Raw genomic sequence first — 26,813 nt, forward strand, 5'->3', positions numbered from 1 at the left:
TCCTGCACTGTAAGATTAGGGTGTACTTTAAATGTGTCTGCAGGTAGCGAATTAACCTCATTCGTCACAGTCTGTAAGAACACATTTATATTAACATTTGTGGAAGAGGGATCATATACACTTTTTTTCTTCCATTTTGTGGTTACAGTGGAAGAATCCTGTTCTCCAAATTGGTCTAACAACTTCAGTTTCCTGCCCATCTTATAACAGTGTATTTCCCACTTAAATTTGTTAAAAGGAACAGTAGGTACAAATGTAGTGCCCTTGCTTAAGAGAGAAATCTCACCCGGAGTCAGGCTGTGATGCGAAAGATTATAGATGGGATTTATCTCGGGAACTTGGGTGGACGGCCTTTGCCGCTTCTTCCCCCTCCGAATCCGCCTCGTTCGCCTCTGATTGCGCTCCGGGTACTCATTGGTATTGGATCCTCTGCTGGACCTCGATCGGTTGGTTGGGCCTCCCTGCGAAAATGGACCGAACGCTCGCTTCCCATGGACATAACCTGAGTGTCAGCCTGTGCTGGGGGAATGTCGCGTCCTGGTGACGTCAGTTCCTCCTCGCCTGCTGAATCGCCGGAACTATCCACTGTGCTCAGCGTGCGTCCCCTGTTTCTTCGCCATCTTTGGGTGCCACCTCTCCAACCGCCGGTCTCTCTGCCTCCTCCCAGCCACCGATACACGCGATGCTGCTGGTAGTCCTCCTCTACTTTGCGGAGCTTTTCTTTTTTGAACCGCAGTAAGTCCTGCCGAAAGGTCTCCACATTACTTTTCAATTTATGCCCAAGCTCCAAAAAGGAACTACTACTGCACAATGATTGGTGTGTGGTTTCCAGTTCAGCAAGTTCTTTACGTACTTTGACCAATTCGGTACCGACTTCTTCAATCACTAGAACCATAAGGTCTAGTGAGCATCTGTTTAACACCCCAATCCACTTCCTGCAAAAATCGGGATTTTGTCTTCCAATAGTTGGTGTATTTTTAATCCGAAATCCTCTAGGTATTCGTTTTGATCTAAAGTAGTCAGATAAAAATAGCCCATGTAGATCTAGATCTGTTTCACGTTTCTTGAGATGAGTTAACTTATTATAGATATCCTTTGGGCAATCAACGGACGGTTCATCTGTATGTGTGTTATGCCATAACACTTTTTCTATTTCAGACTCCGTGATATGCCATGTTTCTGCAAACAAGAGGTTTTGTCCACTTTTCTCCATAAAGTCCTCCATCTTCAATGGGTAAGTCCAGTTAAAAGGAGTTAATTCTTTGTGGTGCTCCCAGCAAAATTTTCTGCATATATGTACAAAGGCTTGGGCACACACTGCTTGAACAATTACCTAGGTGCTGTACAGGAAAATTGTATATCCACTCCAAAAAGCTGACGCACACCAGGATTTTTCTTCAAAAAATGCTTAGTTTATTAGATCGACGTTTCGATCCCCAGAGGGATCTTTATCAAGATAACAACACTCTGATTTGTAAGAGATTATAAAGACTCACCATCAGTGACCCAACACCAAACACCGCCCACAAATTCAATTAAGCAGGTTAACCCTTCGTGAACCTTAAGTGGTAAGTGGTGAGTTGTGCAGGACAATCTGGAAGAAAAAGTGCATGGTGCCATGAATAAATATCTTTTAAACCATAAAATCGTGTTAAAAATTTTTTTTTAAAAAACTTTTACAGGAAAAATCTCAAATCACATAAAAACACCATTTAAAACCAATATAACAAAAACTAAATGTTTGCATATAGGATAGTCCATAAGTATTTCATTACATTTCGTCTTCCTTCCTTAGATAACACTATACTAGACTATTAAGGCTCTATAAGTATAGACAATCACAAGAATGGGTTATAAGAACAATTACAAGAATGGGTTATAAGAACAATATTCATTCAAACCGTTGGGGGTAACCGTATTTAATGTCTTAATCCAAAAGACCTCCCTTTGTAACAACAGACGATTCCAGTTGCCTCCCCTAGTGGGCTCTGTGACCATATCTATGCCCATAAATCTAAGTGTGGGCAATCTGTGTCCCATTTTTAGATAGTGTTGCGGTAGATATATTTTAGATATATATTATTTTAGATATATATATATATATATATATATATATATATATATATAGAAAGTTGGCCCAGTTTCAATGACAAACTTTTGCTGCCTTCGCAGACCTACTGCACATTAGAGCATAAATGGTGAGGGCCAGTGGCATAACTACCGGGGGATCAGGGCCCCTCCAGAAGATCGCGCCCCGCTGCAGCTGCCTGTAGTCGGCTGCAGGCGTGAAAAAAACAGCATGGAGGGGGTGGGGCCCGGATGCACAGCCCACACCAGGGCCAGCCCCCACCTTGTTACGTTTCTGGTGAGGGCCAATTAAATTATGGCAGCTCTTCAGCCAACTGCATTGTGGAAATTGGTACAAAGATGTTTCAGGTGTAAAGGGCCCCTGGGAAGCTGTAATGGTGAAATTATAAGTATAATAATAAAATATATATATATATATATATATATATATATATATATATATATATATATATATACAGTATATATACAGTCATATGAAAAAGTTTGGGAAACCCTTTTAATTCTTTGGAGTTTTGTTTATCAGTGGCTGAGCTTTCAAAGTAGCAACTTCCTTTTAATATATAACATGCCTTATGGAAACAGTAGTATTTCAGCAGTGACATAAAGTTTATTGGATTAACAGAAAATATGCAATATGCATCATAAAAAAGTGCATACATTTGGGAACCCCAACAGAGATATTACATCAATACATGGCTGAGCCTCATTTTGCAAACGTAAAAGCCTGTAGACACCGCCTATAGCCTTTGATGAGTGTCTGGATTTTGGATGGCTTTTTTGACCATTCATCCATACAAAATCTCTACAGTTCGGTTAAATTTGATGGCTGCCGAGCATGGACAGCGTGCTTGAAATCATCCCATAGATTTTCGATGATATTTAAGTTAAGGGACTGTGACGCCCATTCCAGAATATTTTACTTCTCCCTCTGCATAAATGCTTTTGTAGATTTTGAAGTGTGTTTAAGGTCATTGTCTTGTTGGAATATCCAACCCCTGCGTAACTTCAATCCTGTGACTGATGCTTGCACATTATCCTGAAGATTTTGTTGATATTGGGTTGAATTCTCGACTTTAACAAGGGCCACAGTCCCTGAACTAGCCATACAGCCCCACAGCATGATGGAACCTCCACCAAATTTGACAGTAGGTAGCAGGTGTTTTACTTGGAATGTGGTGTTCTTCTTGCGCCATGCAAAGAGCTTTTTGTCATGACCAAATAACTACATTTTTGTCTCATCAGTCCAAAGCATTTCGTTCCAAAATGACTGGGGCTTGTCTAAATGAGCTTTTGCATACAACAAGCGACTGTTTGTGGTGTGAGTGCAGAAAGGGCAGAACGATGTACTGATACACCATCTGCAGCAAGATGTTCTTGCAGGGCTTTGGAGGTGATCTTTGGGTTGTCTGTAACCATTCTCACAATCCTCTGCATATGCTGCTCCTGTATTTTTCTTGGCCTGCCAGTCCTGGGTTTTACAGCAACTGTATATTGCATATAGTGGGTTCACACAAAGCACGCAGGTACACGTAGCTGGGACAGTTACTGGAGCTTTGTGCAGCGCGGCTGCTAGTGCCGGGCAGTCCTTCCCTACACCCGCCTGATCACATGAGGAATGCGCAATACACAAAAAGCAGGTACGCATCAGCTGGGGTGGGGGGTTGAGGGACAGAGGGAGCCCAGTGACTGGGGTAGGGGGGCCCTGCCACTGAGGGGGGAGCGGCAGGGGCCCTTTAACTGAGGGTGGTGGCTGCGGGACCCTGATGTGTCAGTCCCAGTGGGCCCTGACCCCCCCAGTCCTACCCTGTATATATAGATATCAAATATCTAGTAGATCAATATCTAGTACAAGTACTTTTGTTATACAAAGTAGTACTAACAAGTATATACATACCACCAATTTCAAAGCAAAAGAAGAAAAACAAACCACAAGGGATGGATACACTTTGCCAAAGGATGAGAATACCCCCAACGTTTCGGCACACAAGCCTTTGTCAAGGGGGATTCTGATGTATGGCCAAACCATTTAAGGTATAAATACCGCATTTAATTAGGAGCAGAGGTCTCCGTGTTCGTGCGCTCCCTATGCTTCCGAATTTGTGACATCACGTCTGCCAGTGTCATTTCCCTGGATACGCAATCCAGCGTCATGGCGCGCCTCACTACAGGCGCAGTTTCCCTATGACAATACACTGAACATTAGCGTCTGGTGTATCCTAGCACTAGAACCGTTATTAGGATACATATGTTATTGAATGAATATATGTTGCTTGAAACATTGTAAAATTGCTCCATGCTTCCCTTGAGTAAATGTTTATAATGCTGGTATATGTCCTGGATTGTCACTGCTGTTTCCCGACTGTCAAATTAATGTATTTACACGAAGCCTTGCTACTAGTTGCTAGGATTTGCCAGAAGCTAATGCTCAGCATGTAGTGAGCCGCATCATGATGCTGGATCACGTATCCAGGGAAGCATTGGGAGCGTGCGAACACGGAGACCTCTGCTCCTAATTGAATGAGGTATTTATGGCCATACATCAGAATCCGCCTTGACAAAGGCTTGTGTGCCGAAATGTTGGGGTATTCTCATCCTTTGGCAAAGTGTATACATCCATTGTGGTTTGTTTTTATTCTGTTGCTTTAAAATTGGTGGTATGTATATACTTGTTAGTACTACTTTGTATACACTGTCTTGTACTAGATATTGATCTACTTGATGCATGTTTGATATCTATATATAAAAAGAAATTTACTCTACCACATTTGGTCTGTATATTATTTAAAGTGTGCAAACCCACTATATGCAATATTGAGTTTTGGGTTACTTGTTGGTGGTATCCCTGGGTTATCAGCTCCTCTGACATTATTGCTTAAAAAAGCTTTTTTTCTAGTTGGAGTGCCCTCCTTTGATTTGTGTTTCTTTTTACAGCAACTGTGCCTGTGGCCTTCCATTTCCTGATTACATTCCTTACAGTTGAAACTGACAATTTAAACCTCTGAGATAGCTTTTTGTAGCCTTCAAACATAGAGAAAAAGAAGGGGGATTGATCAATGCACATTCCCTGGTCCCCTTTCTCAAAAGTAATCCAGTATCTATGTTAGTGCATATATATATATACAGAAACAGGGGTTTTAAGTCACAAAATTATGATCATAAAATTGGTAAGCCGCCATACCACGTCAAGGTAAACCCTTCTTTTTCTCTATGTTTCTAGTATATTTGGCCAGACCAGTAGCACTTCTTGCAACTTGCAACTGGCCACCTTAAATACCTTTTCTCAATATTGGACACAACTGCCAAGTTCAAGGCTTAACAAGCTAATCCAACCAATTTGGTGTTCTAGTAAACAGTATTGAGCAGATACATGCATTCAAAATAGCAAAACAACAAGGGTACTCAAGTATATATATATATATATATATATATATATATATATATATATATATATACTGTATATATATATATATTTCTTTTCTTTTTTTCTAATATTGAAGTGTAAAGTGTAATTTTTCACCTTCTGAAGCAGCTCTGGGAGGGGGGGTCACTGACCCTGTAAACTGTTGTAAATGGGTACATTTAGTTGATACATTTCTTATCTTTGTCCCTGCTGAGCAGAATTTCTGGGTTTCGTTTACAGGCAGCTGTTAGAACTGATACAACATTTGCTAATACTCCAGAGATGCTGCTGAAAAATGTATCAACTCAAAGTTGCAAAATTTAAACAGTTTAGAGTCTGTACCTGAATCACTGAGCTGCCAGACTGAAACACTAGAGACAGGAACATTCAACTTTGAACTTAGATTTTGGAAAAACAGGAAAAAATAAATAATGGAAAGTAATTGAAAAAGGTATTTATTTCTTGGGAACAATCTAAAAACAACTTAATTGAAAAAAGTTTTTGGAAGGTGAACAACCCTTTTAAGTAAAATATATCCGAACAGATCATCAGCATGTCTTCGGTGTCAATTTCCTTTGGCTGATTTGTTTTATGTATTGTTGACATGCCCAGAGATTGCTGGAAAAGGAATTATGAAAACCTTGAATGACAATCTTGCAATCCCTTATATCATTACACCAGAATTTTGCCTGCTTGGCATCATGGAGGAAATTGGGCCTCAAAGTAAAATTGTATATTGTGTAAAACATTGTGACCGGATGGGCTGCTAGGTGGGCGGGTTGTTGAGGAGCTCCCGTCTCTGAGCAAGTCTGATAGCGGCATAACCCGAGCCAAAAGAAAAGACTCACCTCCAATATGGGGAAAGACGGCAAAAAAAAGCAGCAAGCGACAGCCTCAACGCCTCCATCAATGCCGAAGGCACCCTCTGTGTCTAGATACTTTGAAAGACCCGACCGTAACAGGCTTTCTGGTGCGGGCAAGATGGCGACGGCACGAGATCACAGCCTAATTCCTACAGAGGGGATGAGCGGGAGGACCGGATTTAATCAAGAGCTGCAAGAGATTCTGGCCTCGCTCCCCACTAAAGCCGATCTGCAGGAGATGGCGGCGGAGATTCAACAAACACAGAGGGAGGATATGGCAGAGATTACGGAGACACTACGAGGCATTGGAGGGCAGTTGAAAGAGCTGGATACACGTGTAGCCTCAAACGTGCAAAGTATTAAAGAGGCTATCCAGCATAGTAATGAGCATCACAAACAGATCTACCTCATAAAGCGCCAGATGGAAGATTTGGACAACCGCGGGCAGCGGAATAATGTTCGGGTCAGAGGCCTACCAGAGTCTGTGAAGCCGGGAGACCTGGAGATCACATTGACGGAAGTCTTCAATTTGCTTTTGCAACGACCGCCGGACACGGTAATTGACTTCGATAGGGCGCATAGATCAACAGGCCTCAATATACGAGAGGACAGGCCGCGAGATATAATATGCCGCCTGAATAACTATATGATTAAAGAGTTAATTATGGCAAAGGCGCAGGTGGCAGGCAATTGTGTGTTTCAGGGCAGTAAAATATAGATCTTCCAGGATCTGTCCTGGATGACCTTACAGCAACGATGATTTTAACGCCCACTAACAACTGCCCTCTCAGAGAAAGGCATCAGATATAGATGGAACCATCCATTCTCCCTTTCTGCCCAACATAACGGGCAAACTTTTGTTCTTAAAGAACCTGAAGAACTAGATACCTTTTGCCATAGACTACAGCTGTCTAAAATAGAGCTTAAAGAATGGAGACAATTGGTTTATTGTGGAGAAGAGCTGCCTGATACCAATATACAAGGCTGGGTAAAGATACAGAGGAAACAGCCAGTTAACCCCAAAGAAGCATAATGGTAAGAAGGGGAGCTAGTTGAGAAATGACATGGGAATCGTCTGACTAGGCGATGTTTGGGGTCTTTTTTTTTTTTTTTTATTCATATACAGTAATAATAGTAACCGGACTTTATATATTGGTATTATAAATAACATAAATGTTAAATGTGTGTTTTGTTTTTTTTCTTATTATTTTTTAGATATATTTTGCATATTGTTATCAGACTAAGTAATGTTCGTACACATGTTCGTAATACTTGGTGGAAGTCTATATTAAGGTTATTTTATTCTACTATGGATATGATATTTAATTCTTTTTTTAATTTTTTTTTAATATAAACATGTATTGATTCTGCAATCCATATGCATTATGTTGAGCAACGTACAGACTAAGTTGAAGCTTATCCTAAAGGTTTTTTTAATTTTTGTATAAAAAACCCTTTCCTTCCCCCCCCCCTTTTTTTTTTTTTTTTCTTTTACCTCTTCTTTCTCTTTCTCACTCTACAGACACACAGGAGGTGAAAAGCACTATATAATACACATAGACTAGTATTATCTAGTTATTTGTTAAATATCGTTTGTATAACAACAATAAATTCACTCTATATTATTCACTTTGCACTACTTATTGGAACATTATATGGCTGCCCAGGGACACATAGGGGGGGAGAAGAGACACTAAGGAGGTGTAGTGCACCATATAATATACACTGACTAGCACTATTTAGTTATTTGACAGATTTTAGGTGTATAATACCCACATAAACTATATACTCACTGTATATCACTTATTCTGCACTAATTTAATTATTATATTATTTATCTGCCCAGGGACACATGTGTGGGGAAGGAGAGGAAAGAAAGAAGAAAGAGGGAAAATTAAATGTCTTAAAATAAAATAAAAATGAAGTTTTTCCGAATGTTTTCACGTATATTATCTTGAGTAGATTATTTATAGGAGTATTAGATATATTGGTTGTATATCAGTCATAAAGTATATCACAATAAGCTCTGAGCTACATTATAATTTTATAGCACGGATTTATTACATGATGTTATACGTTCACTAGTACAGGTGATATTTGTTCACTTAGGAATTAAGCCAGCTGAGGTGGGGGTGAGAGGCGACGTCAGAGTGGGGAAAGGGAAGATGGAAAAAGGCTATGTTAACAGAGATACAATAAAAACTCTCTTTAGGATATCATAGAAGTATATACGGTTATATTTTCAATGCTTCTCTCTCCCACAACTGCTGTTCTCCCCCCCCCTTCTTTCCCTGTTTTTTTTTTCCTTCTGGTACCACATTATAGAAATTTTTTTTTTCTTTTTTTTCCTTATAGGTATGCACATATATTGCATTTTTATAAGAACGTATAGATCATATGCACTATGTTGAATAATAACAAGACTCGGTGGAGGTTTGTTTTATATATATATATGTATATGTATATGTATATATATGTATATATGTGTGTACATGTATATGTATATATATATATATATATATATATATATATATATGTATATATATATATATATATATATATATATATATATATATATATATATATATATATATATATATATATATATATATATATATATATATATATATATATATATATATATATATATATGGATCTAAGCTTCATGGGTTTTTTTTTTTGTTTTTTTTTTTTTGTTTGTTTCTTCCTTCCTCTTTGTGGTGTCTGGCAAGGGTATAGGAAAGTATAGAGACGGGACTCAATCTCGTCCTATAAGCAATCCATTAACATAGTGGTGGTGTATCCCCCCCAAGACCATCAACCTCATAACTATTTATTTAGTTGTATAACACTCTCTCCCTCCTTCCCCCTTGGGCTTTGAAGGGATTTTGGCCTGAAACGTGGTAGGCTGAATAGTGGCGGAGGTACAAAGGAATTATCTCAGAAATACTAAGGGAAGTTCTGATTTAGCATCTTAACAAGAGAACGTTCCTTACTTCTTATTCTTCTTTTTTCTTTTCTCCTTTTTTTTTTTGTATTTTATGTGTTTTAGGGATCAAACAGTAATTAAGAGAATGTCTGTATACGTGGTGTTGAAGGAAATACGAGAGGACTATTGGACGGATCGAGAGGGAAATGAGCTATATACTAAATATGCATTTCATGTCTATTATGATTCTATGACGGATAAATTAGTAAACTTATTATCCCTAAATGTGAGAGGGATGAACTCATATGTAAAACGCAATAACTTAAAATTGGAAATGAAAAATAATAAAATTGGAATTGCCTTCCTTCAGGAAACTCATTTTAAAATCAACTCAATGCCTAAATTAAATTTTAGGGGGTATAATACAGTATACGTCAGCAAACCACTAGAAAAAAAGGTTAGAGGAACAGCAATCCTGATTTCTGATACAATACAGTGGACTTATAGAGATCATATTTCAGACAAACTGGGTTATTGCGTGGCAGTCAAGGGCGCAATCGGTAATAAGATGTATACATTCTCATCCGTGTATTTGCCGAATTCTGGTCAACTGCGCACGTTAAAATCCATACTAAATATCTTGGAAGGTTTCGCAGAGGGAATTTTAATTATAGGAGGTGATTTAAACCTGGCATTGGAGCCGATAATCGACTGCTCTCTACAGAAAACTAGCATTCCACATTCATATCTGGTGGCGGCAAAAAAATTGTTGCATACTCACAGAATGATAGATGTGTGGCGTTCTCTCAATCCTAATTCAAGAGATTACTCTTATTACTCAATGGTACACCACCTATACTCACGTATTGATTATTTTTTTATTTCACAAGACCATCTACCAATGGTTAAGAAAGCGCACATTGGTCCCATAACATGGTCAGACCACGCTCCCAACGTATGCTCAGTGGATATATCAAGCACACAAAGTAGATCATGGCAGTGGAAACTGAACGAGTCATTATTAGACCCGGCACGACATAGATCTCTACTTTAGTGAAAATACAGATAGGGGTTCCAACGACCTAATTGTTTGGGAAGCACACAAGCTTCCTTCAACGCAGAAGAAAAGGGAAAGAAAGCAAAGGTATGACAAGTTATATGCAGAGCTAATAGATCTTGAGAAGGCGCATAATTCCTCTTTAACAAACACAATCCTACAACGAATCTCGTTAATCCGAAATAAAATAGAAGACCTACTAAATGTATATACAGAAAAAGCGATTTCGTACCAGCGACAAATGTATTACGAACATGGCAATAAGTGCGGACGCTTGTTGGCAGCCTCTCTCAGGCGTAAGCAAAGGAGAAATGTTATCGCTAAAATAAGAGATAATAAAGGGAATACACTATCAAGTACTGAAACAATAGCTGCGGCATTCAGAGAGTACTATCAGGCATTATACAACTTGAAGAGAAATACCTCATCAGAAGAGGAACATTTAAAGGCCTTGAAGCAGTATTTCTCTAATTTAGTGAAACCGGAAGTCTCGCAAGAATACATGGATATTCTGGAAACCCCTATCACCATCTCAGAAATTGGGTTAGCATTGAAAAATACTTCAATTAATAAAGCCCCAGGACCGGATGGATTTATGGGCTTTTATTATAAAAAGTTTGCTCCAAATCTGATTCCACATTATGTAAAAGCATTGAACAGCTTGCTAAGTGGAGAGAACCTGCCAAAAGAAGCCACTATGGCACACATTGCCCTTATACACAAAAAAGGAAAAGACCCCTCGGATGTGAAGGGATACAGACCAATTTCACTACTGAATGTGGATACAAAACTCTTTGCAAAAGTACTGGCAAACCGTCTTAAACCAATTATATCACAAGTGATACATGCGGATCAGGTGGGATTTGTGCCAAAAAGAGAGGCACGAGATAACACACTGCGTCTATACAGCCTTCTACATTTTAGTGAACAAAATAGAGTACCTTTGGCACTATTAACTACTGATGCCGAGAAGGCATTTGATAGAGTAGACTGGAATCTCATTTTTTATAGTTTATCGTGGATTGGATTGGGCCCTAATTACATTCAATACGTTAAAAATCTGTATATTGGTCCACAAGCACGGTTTCGGATTAATGGGATACTCTCAGATCCTTTTAACATCAGAAATGGTACAAGACAGGGCTGTCCACTCTCGCCACTCTTGTTTATAATAACCTCGGAACCGTTTCTTCAAAAAGTGAGAAATAACAGCAATATCACCGGTATCACGGTCAAGCATCACCAACATAAAGTTGCAGCATATGCTGATGATATGCTTTTCTTTATAACAAATCCCATTTCTACACTTACTATTTTGGTGAGAGAATTAGAAGTCTTTAATCAAAAATCCAGTTTACTTAATATTTCATTAGTAGGGACACAGATGACACAAATTAGAAATTCATTTGATTTTGCTATAGAGAACAAATCTTTTACATATCTGGGGATTAAAGTGTCGGCCAAAATCAGTGACTGCTTAACAAATAATTTAAACCCCTTGTTGAAGGAAGTGCAGAAGGAACTGAAAAATTGGGATAAACCGGGATTTTCCTGGTTTGGAAGGATCAACATAATAAAAATGGATATCCTCCCTCGGTTTCTGTATTTGTTTCAGACTCTACCCTTAACTATCCCCAAATACTTCTTTCACACATTACGAACTGCCATATCCGTTTTTGTTTGGGGCAAAAAACCAGCACGGCAGAAAATGACACATCTGATACAATCAAGAGAAAGGGGGGGATTGGGTTTACCTGACCTGTATTTCTATCATGCGGCAGCCGTTCTTCAGAGAATGTTTGATGTGTCGTTTTCTGAAGAATATAAATTATGGGTGGCAGTGGAGCAACAGAACTCTCCAATCCCCTTAGACTCGCTCTTTTACAAAACAAAACCGTCCACGGGAAGTTGAAATAGGCCCGGTGATGCCTGGGATAATTAAAATCTGGGACGCAATAAAATACAAGAAGCATTTATTGAGCCAAAAATCAAGAGTTCTCCCTATTTTTTATAATCCGGATTTTATACCTGGCCAAAGTCCTAAAAATTTTTGGAATTGGACCAATAAGAACTCTTTATTTGCTTACCAATGGATGACTGGTAGAAAACTTAATACATCACAAAGTATATTAATGACAGAGCCAAGGACTGGATTGGATAGGATACGCAAGTCCGGTGTTATGGATGCAGAGGGCCCGCCCGACACAGCATTCAAATTATTGTTTATGGGTCGAAACAGGCCAACACGAGAAATATCAATATTATATAAAATAATTCTGGAGTCCGGAGACTACCCCATAAGCAAATTTCGTCAAAAATGGGAATATGAACTAGGAGAAACATTCACGGAAATAGAGAGGAACCGAATAAATGAGCTAAAAAATAACTAAAAGATACTCTCATATTGGTATAAGGTCCCTACGGTCCTGGCAAGAATGAAGGGGAATATATCAGATAATTGCTGGAGATGCAATCGCCCGAAAGCAAACCTAAGTCATATCCTTTGGGACTGCATTAAGATACGTCCTTATTGGCTTGAAATACAACGACTACTAAATAAATTTACGGATATAGATATAGAAGATTCAGCGGCCTTTTTCCTTTTGCATAAAAATAAACTGTCTACAGCTCAATACAAAAAATCTTTGATATCTACTTTAATAAATGTGGCCAAATCTCTTATACCGAAGTACTGGAAATCGCATATAGTACCAACGATAAAAGAATGACTAGGAAAAGTTCAGGAAATTTATCAGTTTGAAAAATTTAAAAACAATAAAATGGGAAAAATTCAAAAAGCGCAGTTTACACATAAATGGACTCACTGGCTTCTGTTTGTAGAATCTAGAGAATACCAAGAATTAATTACCCAGAATTGAAATAGAATATCTATATGGTGGTGAACCCAGATGTAATAGTAATCCTAAATATCTTAGTCCATGGTCCTCTTGTATACTTGTATACTCGTATATATGTAGGGGTACACGTACGTATGTACGGATATGTATCCCTATTCATCCTTTTTTTGTCTGTTTCTCCTTTCTCAAATACATGGTGTAATGGGTTAGACATACCTTAGGGTAAAAGTGCAAAGAACTATTTAAATTTTAAGGTGATAATATGCTAGCTTATCAAGAATAAGCTTATGAAGATTGTATGTTAAAATATGCCATGTAATTTATTTATTTCTGGACTTTATTCCTGTTTTTTTTTTCTGTACTCTGAAAAATTATAAATAAAGAATTAAAAAAAAAACAAAAAACATTTTTATTCTATGCTAAATAGTTTATTGTAATGAATTGGGTGGAATCTAATCCCCCTAATGCTTCCCAATAGATGAATTTTGTAAAAAAAAAATGTTACCAGTTATTAAACTTACTTACGAAGCCATAGGAATACCATACAAATTTGTTAGGATCTGGTCCACTTGGATGGATGCTAATCAGTAATATCAATATGTAAAAGGGGCGGGGAAAGGGAAAGTAGATGATGGTGTGGTAAAGAACATCCTGGTTATTTTAACCTATCAAGGGTATTTGGTTGATATAATTTTAGTATGTAAATTAATAATGGTTAATGTGGCTTTGCAGCCGTATGTATTTGTTTTAATTGTTACTGTGTTATGTTTTATATGTTTGTTAAAAATAATAAAATAAATACTATAAAAAAAAAAAAAAAGGTTCTGGCCAGAAAGTATTTTGCGTATTGGGTACATGATGGAGACAGGTCATTGGTAATTTATAGTCCTGTTTCTCGATATCATGAATTCCATGTCTAATTGGAACTGGATAAAGAAAACCAGGTCCCAACAGATGTATACATATCTAAGCAATTACTTCAGGTAAATATCTTGTCTTCAGAAAGATATTAAGCATAAGTTAATAACCTTATGAACACTGGAAGCAAAATATATTTGAGTTCATAGAAAGGACCATTCAAAACTCTATTGGTTGGAACATGATATCTCTTACCAGAAGTTTGTATTTCAACAATCTGTGGTTGCAGAAAACATATCTGTGTTTTGTAACTCCAGATTGGCTTATGAAGGAGTTTTGTGTGTGGCACAGGAAAGCTGATTTACTATATAATTTGAATAACTTAAAGAAGGTATAAGCTTAAGGTGCAGTATCTGAGTTGCTTTCATAGATCCTCTTTGGACATAAGTCCACATAAAAATAATTATAATGAATGAAGCCCTTTAGGTTACTTACTGGACTACTGGTTTTCTTGTAGCACTACTATCAATGATAGTAATGTTTTGACATTTTAGTGAGAAAGAACCTCACATCTCCATATTGGTATAATATGATTCAAATAAGTCCTGCAGGGTAGCATTCAGGATGCTGTCCCTAAATAAAAAATTTAATTCACCAGGGTAATAGTGAGAGACCCTTACACATTGGTGCACAGTTAGGATCTTCACATTATTTTTCAAATGGCTATATTTATCCACGCAGTAGGAACAAAATTCTCTGGCAGCATCTTATTAAAATTTTATGCTATTACAGTACATAGTATTTCCCAGAATCTATCCCCATTACCAACAGGTCTCCCATGACACAAACATCAAGAAAACTCCTTTCAGATAAAACCATTCTTGGACACAAGATTAAATACATTTCAAATACTTATAAAGACCTTATAACCTGTTCTAAACTTCATATCTTGCTATGCCAATGAAAATAGAGGTTTCGTGGTAACCATTGTTCTTTTACTGGAAACCTGACTCTAATTGGGAGAGGGAGGCACAATAAATAGCTGGAGGGGTTGCATCCTGCCCATGGGCATCCATTTGGCCAGCCCTGCACTGAGTTTCCAACAATAAACACACTATTTAACCAAGAGACTTCTTCAATTAATCACTTTAATTATCCTACATCTGTGTAAGCAATATTCCAGAACACATTTCTTTAAGAACAGAAATATTTCTACGTTCCTTGTGAATAAATGTACTCATTTACTAAACATGGCAGCAACCTAATTTTTTGCAATGCTAGCATTTTAATGCTTAAATATTTTTATTTTTTACATACGTAGCTCTGTAAAAGCCATCTGTAAAGTATTTTTGCACTCGAAGTGTAGATATTATTGACAGTATACAGCTGATGGATCAAGATGTGCCTCCATTCCACTCTGATATCCACATAGAATAATATTACATTATTACAAAATGTGTCAATATACCTTCATGAATTGTAGCAGCATGGATACATTTAAGTGTTCAAGACTTCAGCATTGAACAGAATTATTCTATGCAATAGAGGTTGATAATAGCAGTGAGTTTTATTATACCAATTTACTTAATTTTATTTATTTAATTAATTAAAATAAATAAGACACAAATCTAATTTCTTTCTCATTATTTTCACACAATGGTCTCATAATTACAATTGTTATTTTGAATGAATGTGGTATTTGCTTGTTACAGTTGTCTGCATGATTGAGAGAAATAGTGTTGTCTCGGCAGCATTGAATAAAACCTCAGATTTCTAACTAAATTTACTCAGATGAATCCCAGCTAATTAACATTTCAGAAGGACGTTTTATAGGAAGATCATTTCCAGATGGGTCCACTTAACATTGGTAGACCACAGCTTTGTTCAGAAGAGTTGGGTCACTGCTTTATAGAGTTTCTGGAAACATGAGCAAGTAATACAAGCTTTCATCCAAGTGGAGTCATGTGGCCCAAGAGTTCAAAAGCATTAAGATAAGTCTATGGACCTAATTTCCAAAAATGGGGCAAGGTGCATAGTGCAAAAATAACTTTCTCTTCCATCCCAGAATGTAGCAGAATGTAGTGCTGCCTAGTTTTGGAAGCATACAGCATTAGTGAGTCACACAACCCTAGTGTGCACATCATTTAGAATGCCTAATTTTTAAAATTACTTTTACTAACGTGCATGTCACATAGTGCTTAGTTAATTCAGGTTGAAAAACCCCTCCAAATGACCCCTAGTGCATAAATGGATAATGTACACCTACTGTCAGTAACTGACCATATAAAGTCATAAGGCCACAGGCCAACTCAGGCCACTTGCAGAAAACAAAAGTATCAAGAACCATTGGTTTAACAGCACAGATAAAGTATAGCCTAATAATTAAGAACCAAATGCCCAAACTTGCAGGCAGTCCGTTTTGTTCTGGATGCACAGTTGGCCACAGGGACATTAAAAAAGTGATTTGCGGGGCGGATCCAAGATGGCGACCTGAGCAGACGTGTCTGTTAGCTGCTCCATGCCTGATAGATTGATCCTGTACTTATCCTGGGCTCTGTGCTTGATTAGCGGATTACAAAACTCGTTAGAAGCTGCCTCTCACTATGGGCAAATACGGGCCAAAACCTGGTGCCACTCGCATGGACAAATATCTCTGCCCATCCCAGCCAGCATCTGAGCCTGACGCCGACCACGAGGGCGCTGAGGCCTACCCGCCAACAACGACTGGCGACGGAGCTGAACCTCAGCCATCGGGCCCCTCCAATGCCGACCTCCTTCGTGCGATTAAAGACACGCACGCCAGCACCACCAACCAGCTGGATACAATTAAAATTGAAATCTCACTTATCCGGCAAGACGTGCAGAACCTGCGCGAACGCACCACTGAGGTGGAGAGTCGTGTCTCTGCGTCTGAGGACACGGTTAGGCCCTTACCTACTGAACTCTCCCACGTTGCCTGACAATGGTCAATGGCAAGAACGACGATCTTGAAAATAGGCTTCGCCGGAACAATCTCTGACTGATTGGCCTACCTGAGCGGGCTGAGGGCCAGGCACTGGAGCGCTTTATTGAAGACTGGCTGCGGGACACATTTGGAGCGGAGGTATTTTCCCCCTTGCTGGTGGTTGAGAGGGCGCATCGAGTTCCAACTAGGCCTCTACCACCTGGAGCTAATGCTCGGCCTTTGATAATGCGCCTTCTCAACTACAGGGACCGAGACGCTGCGCTGATGGCGGCACGCAAGAAAGGCCAGCTTGTATATAATGGATCTCCGGTCTCCCTGTTCCCGGATTACTCCACCGTTGTGCAAAAACAGCGTGCGTCATTTGTTGTAAAACACTTAAGAAATTTGGCTTCGGCCCCCGTTTTGTATCCCTGATTCGGCTTTTATATCAAAACCTTCGGCCCAGATAAAAATAGGAAATCTGCTCTCCCCACCCTTTCCCCTTTCGCGTGGCACTAGGCAGGGTTGTCCACTCTCCCCCCTCCTTTTCGCTATTGCCATTGAACCACTAGCCCTACTTATACGACAGAATAAGAACATACTCGGTTATAGTACTGGTCCCCTAGAGGATAAGCTGGCCTTATACGCGGATGACCTTCTCCTGTTTCTAGCGGATCCGCGGGCCTCTCTTTTGACGGCCTTACTGACACTCCAAAAGTTTGGGGTCTACTCAGGTCTTGTTATTAATAATGATAAATCGGTCATTCTCCCACTGGACACAATTCCTGATCAACCTAGAACCACTCAAGGCCTTCAGTGGGTGTCCAAATTTAAGTACCTTGGGATACTCATTACGTCCGATTTATCCATGTATATTGCTGACAATATACAGCCTGTGCTTAGCCAGTTCAAGAGTGCTGCGGGGGTTTGGACTACTCTGCCTTTGACTCTGTGGGGCAGAGTGAATTTGTTTAAGATGATCTATCTCCCTAAATTCCTGTACAAGCTCCATAACTCCCCAATCTGGATCCCCAAATCAATCTTTCAAAAGATCAACTCAATCCTTATCCCCTTCCTATGGGCCAACAAGGTCCCCCGTTTCTCTTGGGTAATGCTCACCGCCCCAATTTCTAAAGGTGGTCTGGCACTTCCAAATTTACACCTCTACTTTCTGGCAAGCCAGATATATTATATACACAGCTGGATACACATGGATGAAACGGACACGGGCACCGTACTTTTGGCCCTTAAGATAGGCTCATGGGAGGCATTGAGACATCTCCCCTATAGGAAACTGTGTGACTATGCAGCCTGTCCACCAACAATCACAACCCCGTTTAGGGCATGGACACTTGCATATCGCATAGGCAGTCACCCCTCACTTGCTCAGTCCCCATTTACACCGCTTTGGGGTAATTCTCATCTCCCTCACTTTAGGGCCCTGCAGGATGTCCAATATTGGCCTAGGTTGGGGGTTCGGACACTAGATGATCTTCTTATTGACAATGTGTTTCCCTCCATAGCGCAACTACAAGCTAAAGTCGGTGGGACTGTGATACAATTTTATAGGTTCTTGCAGTTGCGCCATGCTTTTCATGCACAATTTGGCTCGCTCCTCATCGAATACTCTTCCCCATCAGTTGCAAAAGTGCTCCATAATCCACAAACGGGCAAGCTCATGTCACGTCTTTATAGCTCTTTGATGGACTCTGTCCCTGCCCCCTTCGATAGAGCCAAACCGAAATGGTTGCTAACTATCCCCCACCTTATTGATGAGCAATGGGACGATGCTGTTGATGGTTTGTATCGAGACCTTATCTCGATCAGGGATAGGATGATCCAGTTTAAATTGATACATCAGCTATATTGCTCCCCATTAAAATTGCAAAGAATGGGGGTGCGGTTGGATTCCGCCTGTCCTAAATGTCAAGGGCTTGATGCCTCCTTTTTCCACCTAATCTGGGAATGCCCCTTAATCCTTGAGTCCTGGAAGGGTGTGCTACGCTACCTGGTACCTGATAATATTGCCTTCCCAAATGTCTGTAGCCCTGAGTTGTGCCTATTAGGCCTAGTAGATGACCTTCTCCCGCTAAACAGGTCTAGAACACTTGCTAAAACATTACTCTTCTATGCCAAGAAAATAATTGTAATGAACTGGATGGGACATACTGTGCCGACGGTGGAACACTGGGTCAACCTAGTTAATAAGATACTCCCTTCTGTTCATCTTACATATGAGGCTCGAGGTTCCTCTGGGAAATTTGACGCAATTTGGTCCCCCTGGCTAGACATTCATACCATTGAGGATGGGGGCATTTAAACTAGTGTTTCTGCTAAGGGTTCAATTCCGGCTGGTACTCTAATTCTCGTCGAGTCTATGGCAGAGGTTTAGGACCACTAATCCTCACTGTTTGAATGAATGTTGTAATCTGTGCCCTGATTTGTACTGTATGTCTCATACGTATGTTTTTATACATAGTCCTCCATAAAGATGCATCAGATTAGGTTTGCTAATATTAAGTAATAAAAAAGACAAATGGATGACTGTAAGAAACTTACCCTGGTGGTCTAGTGGGCAGCGAGGTCCATGCCGCGTCCTTGGCGTGGACGCCCGCTGCGCCGCTCCTATCCTGCCTTTGCCGGCGCCATCTTGGATTACTAGGGCGCGCAACGGCGCGAAATTGCGCACATTTTGGCGCCAATTGGATCCCTATTTAATGCCCATTCAGACCTGTAGCCAGTGCCCGTTATAGGATCATATCCTGTGGTTTCCTGAGCTTTTGCTACCTGTTTCTGAATTTGCTATCCTGATTGATTATCCGTGTTTGACCCAGCCTGTTCCTGACTACTCTGCATTCTGTATCCTGACCCTTGCCTGCCTACGACAACTCTTCCTGCTTAACCCCTTGCTTGATCACCCGGTTTGACCCCTTGCCTGTTTGACGATTCTGATATCCGCCTGCCTCGACCCAGCCTGTCTGACCATCCTTCTGCCTTATCCAGTCTGTCTGATTATCTGGTTTTGACCCCTTGCCTGCCTGACGATTCTGTTATCTGCCTGTCCTGATCCGGTCTGTTCCGTTTCCACCTGACGCCTTGTCCTTGACCTTCTGCCCAAAGACTCTTGCTATCCGGTCATGCCCCTTTGCCAGCCAGAACTCCTCGCCTTGTACCCCTCGTTAAGTCCCAGTGGCACCCGATTAAGCTGAGGGCTCCTCCCGAAGCCCAAAGGTGGTCACACTACTGGTGAAGCCGAGCCGAGACCAGGGTCCTTGGCATTTGTTCTGGTATTGGGTGCCGGTTGTGACAATGACTTTATGGATGGACCTGCATTTCACCACATCCAAAGTTGATAATAGCGTTACCATTACCTGCTTTTTAAGAATATTATAAATAAACATGTTAAGCCTGTTTAAAGGAGGTAGATAGATAAAAATTAAACATTGGCATAAAAGCATAAAATGATTAATGACCTTGACAACAAGTAATAAGTTAAAAAGCATTTATATCTCAAACAATGAGGAGCAAATGTATTTTGTGCATATAACCCAGCACATAGCACATATTTTACTCTCTTCTAATCAGGTGATTAAAAAAAATAATTATGTCTAATACAATGTAAGTTACTATAAATGCAGAGCAATCAAAACATGTTTACTATATATACTGCCCTTGGTGTATTATGTTGGCACTATATATATTAGGACAAGTTTTTCCTCTAAACCAGTGGCATAACTATAGCTACCGTAATAACAAAAATATATATATGCACAATGTATTCATATACAATTTCAATAAATAGTGATAAAACAAATTAACTATGAACAGATTGTGTGGAATTAAAATACTGTTTATTCAATATAACAAATTTTACAATCAGTAGGTGACTGGCCAGTATACCAGTTCATTCACATTAAAAATATAAAATATAATTTAAAAGACCACTCAAAATTCAAAAGTATCTAATAAAATGACATTACATTTTTTTTTCAAAATTCTTCAGCAAATTGAACTCAATTTCTTGAAAATATAATGTACTGTTGTCTTGCACTAGTAAAACTGGTGTATTTGGTGTATTTACTACAGCCATGGGGCAGTCATTCAAGCACAGAATACACAGTAGATAATAGATAAGTTCTAAAGAATCCTATTGTATACTACAATGCTTATCTGTTATCTGCTGTATATCCTGTGCCTTTTCTCCACTTTGAATGGATACCCCCATGGCTACACAGCAGCTTCTTTATATAAACTATAGTAGAGTTTCTGAAGCAAACACACCAGTTATACCAGTGCAGGATAACAGTACATTGTATTTTCATTACGTCAAAACACTTTTATTTTTTGTTGTTGCTGTTCCTTTAAACAAAAACTATTGTCGTGTAGTAGTTTAATCTAGGGGAAGGATTTCTGAAGAAGTGTAAAGCGGGGAAATCTAAAGCCCAAGTACCAACATTTCATTTTTTTAAACTGGTTAAAAGTATTCCTGCATACTATTTTAGTCCAGATTAATGGTGTAATAACATGACACAGCCCCCCACAAACACACAAAAAAAATCACCGGAGCAGCTCAGCACACACAGCCATTGTTACTGATATTTTTACTGAAACAATTGCTTTGTTTCCTTTTCCTAGATTTCTATCACTTTGCTATTTAGAATATTTTCCCTCACATTTCTCACAGGAATTATTTCTAACCTAAGAGAAATAGCCTTGGGACATCAGCCAAACCAATAAGGAATTCAGTGTGATGATAACCATCTTGAAAGTGATACAATTTAACCTTGTTGGCTTCAAGGGGGCAAGAAAACTATAAACAAAAATGTGTCTAAAATAAGACTGCCATCATGAGCATTCAGAAGCACCCATACTGACCTGTCCTAACAGAGACAATATTGGTCACTTTTTGTAAGTGGTGCTGGAACCTCTGGGTCACAACTTAACTGCAACATAACAATAAAGACAACAAATAAAAGCAACCATTTGGAGCACTATGGGTTTAGCTGACATTCACTTTTTTTTAACTTGTTTTTAAAGATTTTTACATATTAGTTATACAGTCACGACTAGATAGTAGATTTCGGTGCCATTCCAATAACATTCTTATATCTTAATAATAACAGTAATAACAATATAAACTTTCAGCTCAAGTGACAAACAACAATATGTCCTTATATAGGGTTCTGTGGGTAGGAGGCTAATAACCTGTTAGTTAGGCTCCTGTGGTGTGCATGGCTTGGTTGTCATTGGTCTTGTAGTTGGTCTCTGAAGTACTGGGACGATTCCACGACCAGTGGTTGTTCCGTCAGTAGTGCCTTATCATACCATGTTGTACATCTAAATGTGTGTACTGTGAGGTGTCTGATTTGTTGTGGTAGAGATTCTATGTATGTTGACCATGTCTTAAAAAATGTTGTGGTATTCTGTTCCTTTCTAGTTGTGGCTTCCAGCCAGTCCATATGGAAGAGGTAGTGTAATTTTTGTTTTACTATCATCATGGTGGGACAATCTTTGTTTAGCCCAGGGGTGTCCAAACTTTTTGCAACGAGGGCCAGATTTGGTGAGGTGCAATTGTGTGGGGACCGTCCATTCAGCCTGACATCCACTCCAAGGTTTCTAGCTTGCGATCAGGATTATTCACTCCTGGATATGGACGTGTACATAGCATTTAGGAAGTGGAGTTTGGAGTTATTCTCGGCGCCTCACTTCACTTCAAATCACATAGCAGTAATATTTGGGCACATGATTAGTGAAATGATCTGCCACTTGGTCTATACTGCTGCCTGTGTACTGAAGGTGTTAGCAATAGACATGTACTGGCACTTAGTGACGCACCTGTCTCGCATACTTCTTTAGTTTACTGTAATGGCACGTCAGTACGTCTATTGACACCTTGAGCCCTAAAGAAGTATGTGAGAGTGGAGCGTCACTAAGTGCCAGTACGTGTCTATAGCTAACACCTAACAGTACACAGGCAGCAGTATAGACCAAGTGGCAGATCATTTCACTAATCATGTGCCCAAATATTACTGCTACGGCTACATTATTCTTGATCACACTGTGCTGGCGGGCCACAATATCATTAATTTCATGATGGAGGCTGAGGGCCAGTGTAAATTTAAAAACAGGCCGCAATTGGCCCCCGGGCCTGACTTTGGACATGCCTGGTTTAGCCAATGTTGTAGTATTGTTTTCCGGGCAGCTGCTGCCAATCTTTCAATCAGATTCTTGTCTGTTTTTTGTAAATGTGTTAAAGTGGTGTCATCGCTAAACATTGGCCACTCTAATTGTGCCTGAACAGGTTTTCTGGTCTTCTGAACACCATATTCTGCAACTTCCTTCCAGAAGTTTTGTAAGGAAGGGCATGACCATAGGTTGTGTATTAAATCTGCTTTAGGAGAATGTGGCAACTATCAGAGGGCAAATTTCCCATTTTGTATCTACTAATTGGAGTTAAGTAAGAATTTGAAGTATTTGTAGAGCCATTTCTTGATATCTACTGACTGGAAGTAGCTTCATAATTTTCGTGTGTTGTTTTAAGATTTCAGAGGTTGTGGAGTTTGGGATGTCTGTAGTCCATGCAAAGCCTGGTCTTTGTTCGTTATCCATGTCAATTAATGTTCTAATTGTTTGATGTATTTGTGAAGTTGTTTGTTTTTCATGTTTGTTTTTCCAGATTTGGTTACGTGGGTTGGCTTTACCGTTGCCAGGTATTTTTTTGATAGCACTTGTTACAAAGTGGGGAAATTGTAAAGTTAGAAATACATGTTGTGTCGTGAATGGGAATTTGTCCGTCAATTTTTCCCAAGAATATACTGTGTAGTTGCTATCCATTACATCATATATGTTTTCTCTCCATTGTGAGAGGATGGGGTTTCGTATGCGTATTGGAAAGTTTCCGTTATCTATCCATGACAAGTATGGGGAAATGGTTGGCGATAGCTTTTGTTTCTTTATAACTACATGCCATGCTTTATATGTGTCTAGAAATATGGGATTGTTGCGCAATAAAGGTGGGATTTTGTGAATTGGTGAGTGTAATATATAGTGAAGGGAGGGATTTTCAGTTGTGTATTGATCTATTCTTGAGAATCCAGTCTCCAGCGTAATGAAGAAGCGTTGCCTCATTATATTCTTTAATGTTAGGAAGATTGGTTCCACCTAAATGTTTGGGTTGCTGTAATTTAAAGAGACTGATCCTCGTGCGTTTTTTGTTCCAAATGAAAGTTATAAATGCTTGGTTTAATTTCTTTAGATCTGTTGTCTTTATGTAATATGGCAACATCTGCAACGGATATAATAATTTGGGGATAAATATAATTTTAATAAAATGTATTTTGCCCAGAAATGTTAGGTTAGTGTGTTTCCATTGATGCACCTCCAGTAGAATATTATCTATTATTCTCCGTATATTTAATGCATTTGTGTCTTTATGGTGTGATGGTAATCTAATCCCCAGGTACTTAATGCTGAGTTTGGTTTTTTAAAAGGGAAGTGTGGGAGCCAATCTGTAGGGTCTGAATGATGTAGTTGCAGTGCCTCGGTTTTGTCCAAGTTAATTTGGAATCCTGCAATTTTACCAAAACTTAGTATTAGCTGTAAGATTATGGGTATTTCTGTTTTAGGTTGGTTGAGGAACAATAGGATATCGTCAGCAAATGCTGCCACCTTTAGCTTTGTTTGACCTATTTGCAAGCTGACATTCCATTTTAATATAAATGTGTGACAAAGTATTTCAATAAAGTATGTTTAATTTTTAAAAAAATCTTGTTCTAAACGTTCCGGGTGTGCACCCATTTACCCCTATATTTATATACTCTATTAAGGGTAGCACCTGGGTCATTTGTCTTTTTTGGAGTGCGGAGAAAACACAAGGACTATATATATATAATTTAGGGGAAGTCTGCATTTTTGTGACGCTGTGAAGTTTCACTCTCTCATTATCTAAACTTTTTTTTTCACTATTGAGGGTAATGTAGTTGTCAAGTTTGCACCAGACCATATCAACCAGTGAGCTAGCAGTATTTACTGTTTACATAAAAAATCAAATAATCTCATTGTTTGCTCTAAGTTTCTAGAGCCCAAACTGCTACTTTCATTATATTATCCCATCTATTAAAGTCAAGAATGAAAAATAAACATGGGTTTTTCCCTTCAATTGCAATGAAGGTTGTCATAATTTTGCTTTCATTGTTTCGCTAACCAGTCTATTTTGCTATAACCAATTAAAAATGTATATATATACAGTATATTAAATATCTTATTTCTGGGGCAGCGTCCCAGTCTAGTTGCCTTAGGAGACACTGCTTGCTGTAACATTTTTACCAAAATCTGACCTTAGATTAAGGGTCCAATATTTGAAATACATCAATAGATCACATTGTATCATCAATCTGCATGTTTAAAGCTTTTATTTATCATATCCAATACCCAGAATGCTACAATGTAATTATAAAAGGGTGGGGTAACGGTGCTGCATTGCAGAATATTGTATAGTTATACAATACAAAACATCAAATACTATAAGGCTCATTTGAATGCCTTTTGCCAACTGGGAATACCTATATCCACAGAACTTAAAGAACTTACTTACCACCTCCACAAGGCAGGTGTAATTCATAATGCACATTGCTCCTTGCATCTTATGAATGAAGACAGACGTAAATGTCAGTGCACAGTACAGTAGAGCCAATCATGTTAATGAAAAATATAGATATCATATCTGCTATACAGTTTACTATTTCTCACCGAAATATATAGTTTTTTATGTCCCCAAGCCATATGCGATAATAATCTCCTTCTTGACATCTCAGACATCATGGAGTTGAGACTATTTAAGATTGCCACCTGCCTGGTTTTGACCCAGATCTCCCAGTTTTCCAAATGGTAAGCGTCAGCCTGGCTGCCCATTTTCCTAAATTAATTTAGTTACAGTCCTTTAAACTGTCTTTCATTTGCAAGAGTTCTGCAAAATAGAGCTTACTTATACATCTTCTGTGAGGTCCCTGATTCTGTCTACAAGGTACAATAATAGGGCACATTGTCTGATACAGCTTGTTCAATAGTTGCTTCCTTTAGTACTCACCAGGACTGTTGTGCAAAATAAAAATTTTCCTATCATTTATGTGCGCCCCTTCAAGATCTGTCCCTCCAAAGATGCCCCAGTATCTCCCCATCTTCTTTTCTGCTGATTCACTGCACATGCTCTGTGCTGTTGTCAGTTACTGAGCTAAGGGACCGACTCAAAATATACAGTACACATAGAATATAAATGTCACAATATAAGGCTGATTAGTAATTAATACAGATAATTACTACAAGGCAGCACAGAAACCAGTGAACGGGATCAGAATGTAATAATCAGCCTTGTAGCATAACCTTATATTGCAGACAATCCTCATTTTCTGCTTGATAATTTGCAACAATCCCTAAGCTTAGTTTAACAGCTGCTGAGAGCCCACTGAGCATGTCAGTGTTGCAGACACTTTTCAAGATGGTGACCCCCTGTGACAAGTTTTAAGTCCTGGATCATTGTTGCTATTGAAAAGCTGAAGCTTTAGGCTGGTGCAATAAGTTCAGTATATAAAAGATGGCCTTTTTAGCCATATTAATCATTTAAAATATCATTAAAATATGGTTTAGTTCTTTTTTAAAGATGACCTCCATATTTTGGAGCTTTCTGGGTGATGCTGTGCGGATACTAGATCCCATGCCGGTTGTAATATTAGGGTTGCTGTTCTAGGTAAAAAATTACAGTGTAGTCTCTTTCCATCCCCTTCACTTTGGTGAATACCTCGTTTTTCAGACATAGCCGTT

The 26,813-nt window shown here is 39.0% G+C and overlaps 1 protein-coding gene across 2 annotated transcripts in view; it reads left to right on the top strand.

Annotated features, from left to right (window-relative positions):
• The window catches only part of tmem72.S (transmembrane protein 72 S homeolog), a 134,457-nt gene that overhangs the window by 35,186 nt on the left and 72,458 nt on the right, over positions 1 to 26,813 (top strand). Inside the window, exon 2 of one of the 2 annotated variants that reach the window (XM_041571238.1) lies at positions 1,159 to 1,234. The exons of the other annotated variant lie outside the window; for it this stretch is intronic. Within the exon in view, the coding sequence (XP_041427172.1) occupies positions 1,231 to 1,234 (4 nt within the window). The 5' untranslated portion in view covers positions 1,159 to 1,230. The remainder of the gene's footprint in view (positions 1 to 1,158; positions 1,235 to 26,813) is intronic. 2 annotated transcript variants of the gene reach the window in all.

The sequence above is a fragment of the Xenopus laevis genome, chromosome 7S (assembly GCF_017654675.1).
Source record: "Xenopus laevis strain J_2021 chromosome 7S, Xenopus_laevis_v10.1, whole genome shotgun sequence".
In the NCBI taxonomy this organism is placed as follows: Eukaryota; Metazoa; Chordata; class Amphibia; order Anura; family Pipidae; genus Xenopus; species Xenopus laevis.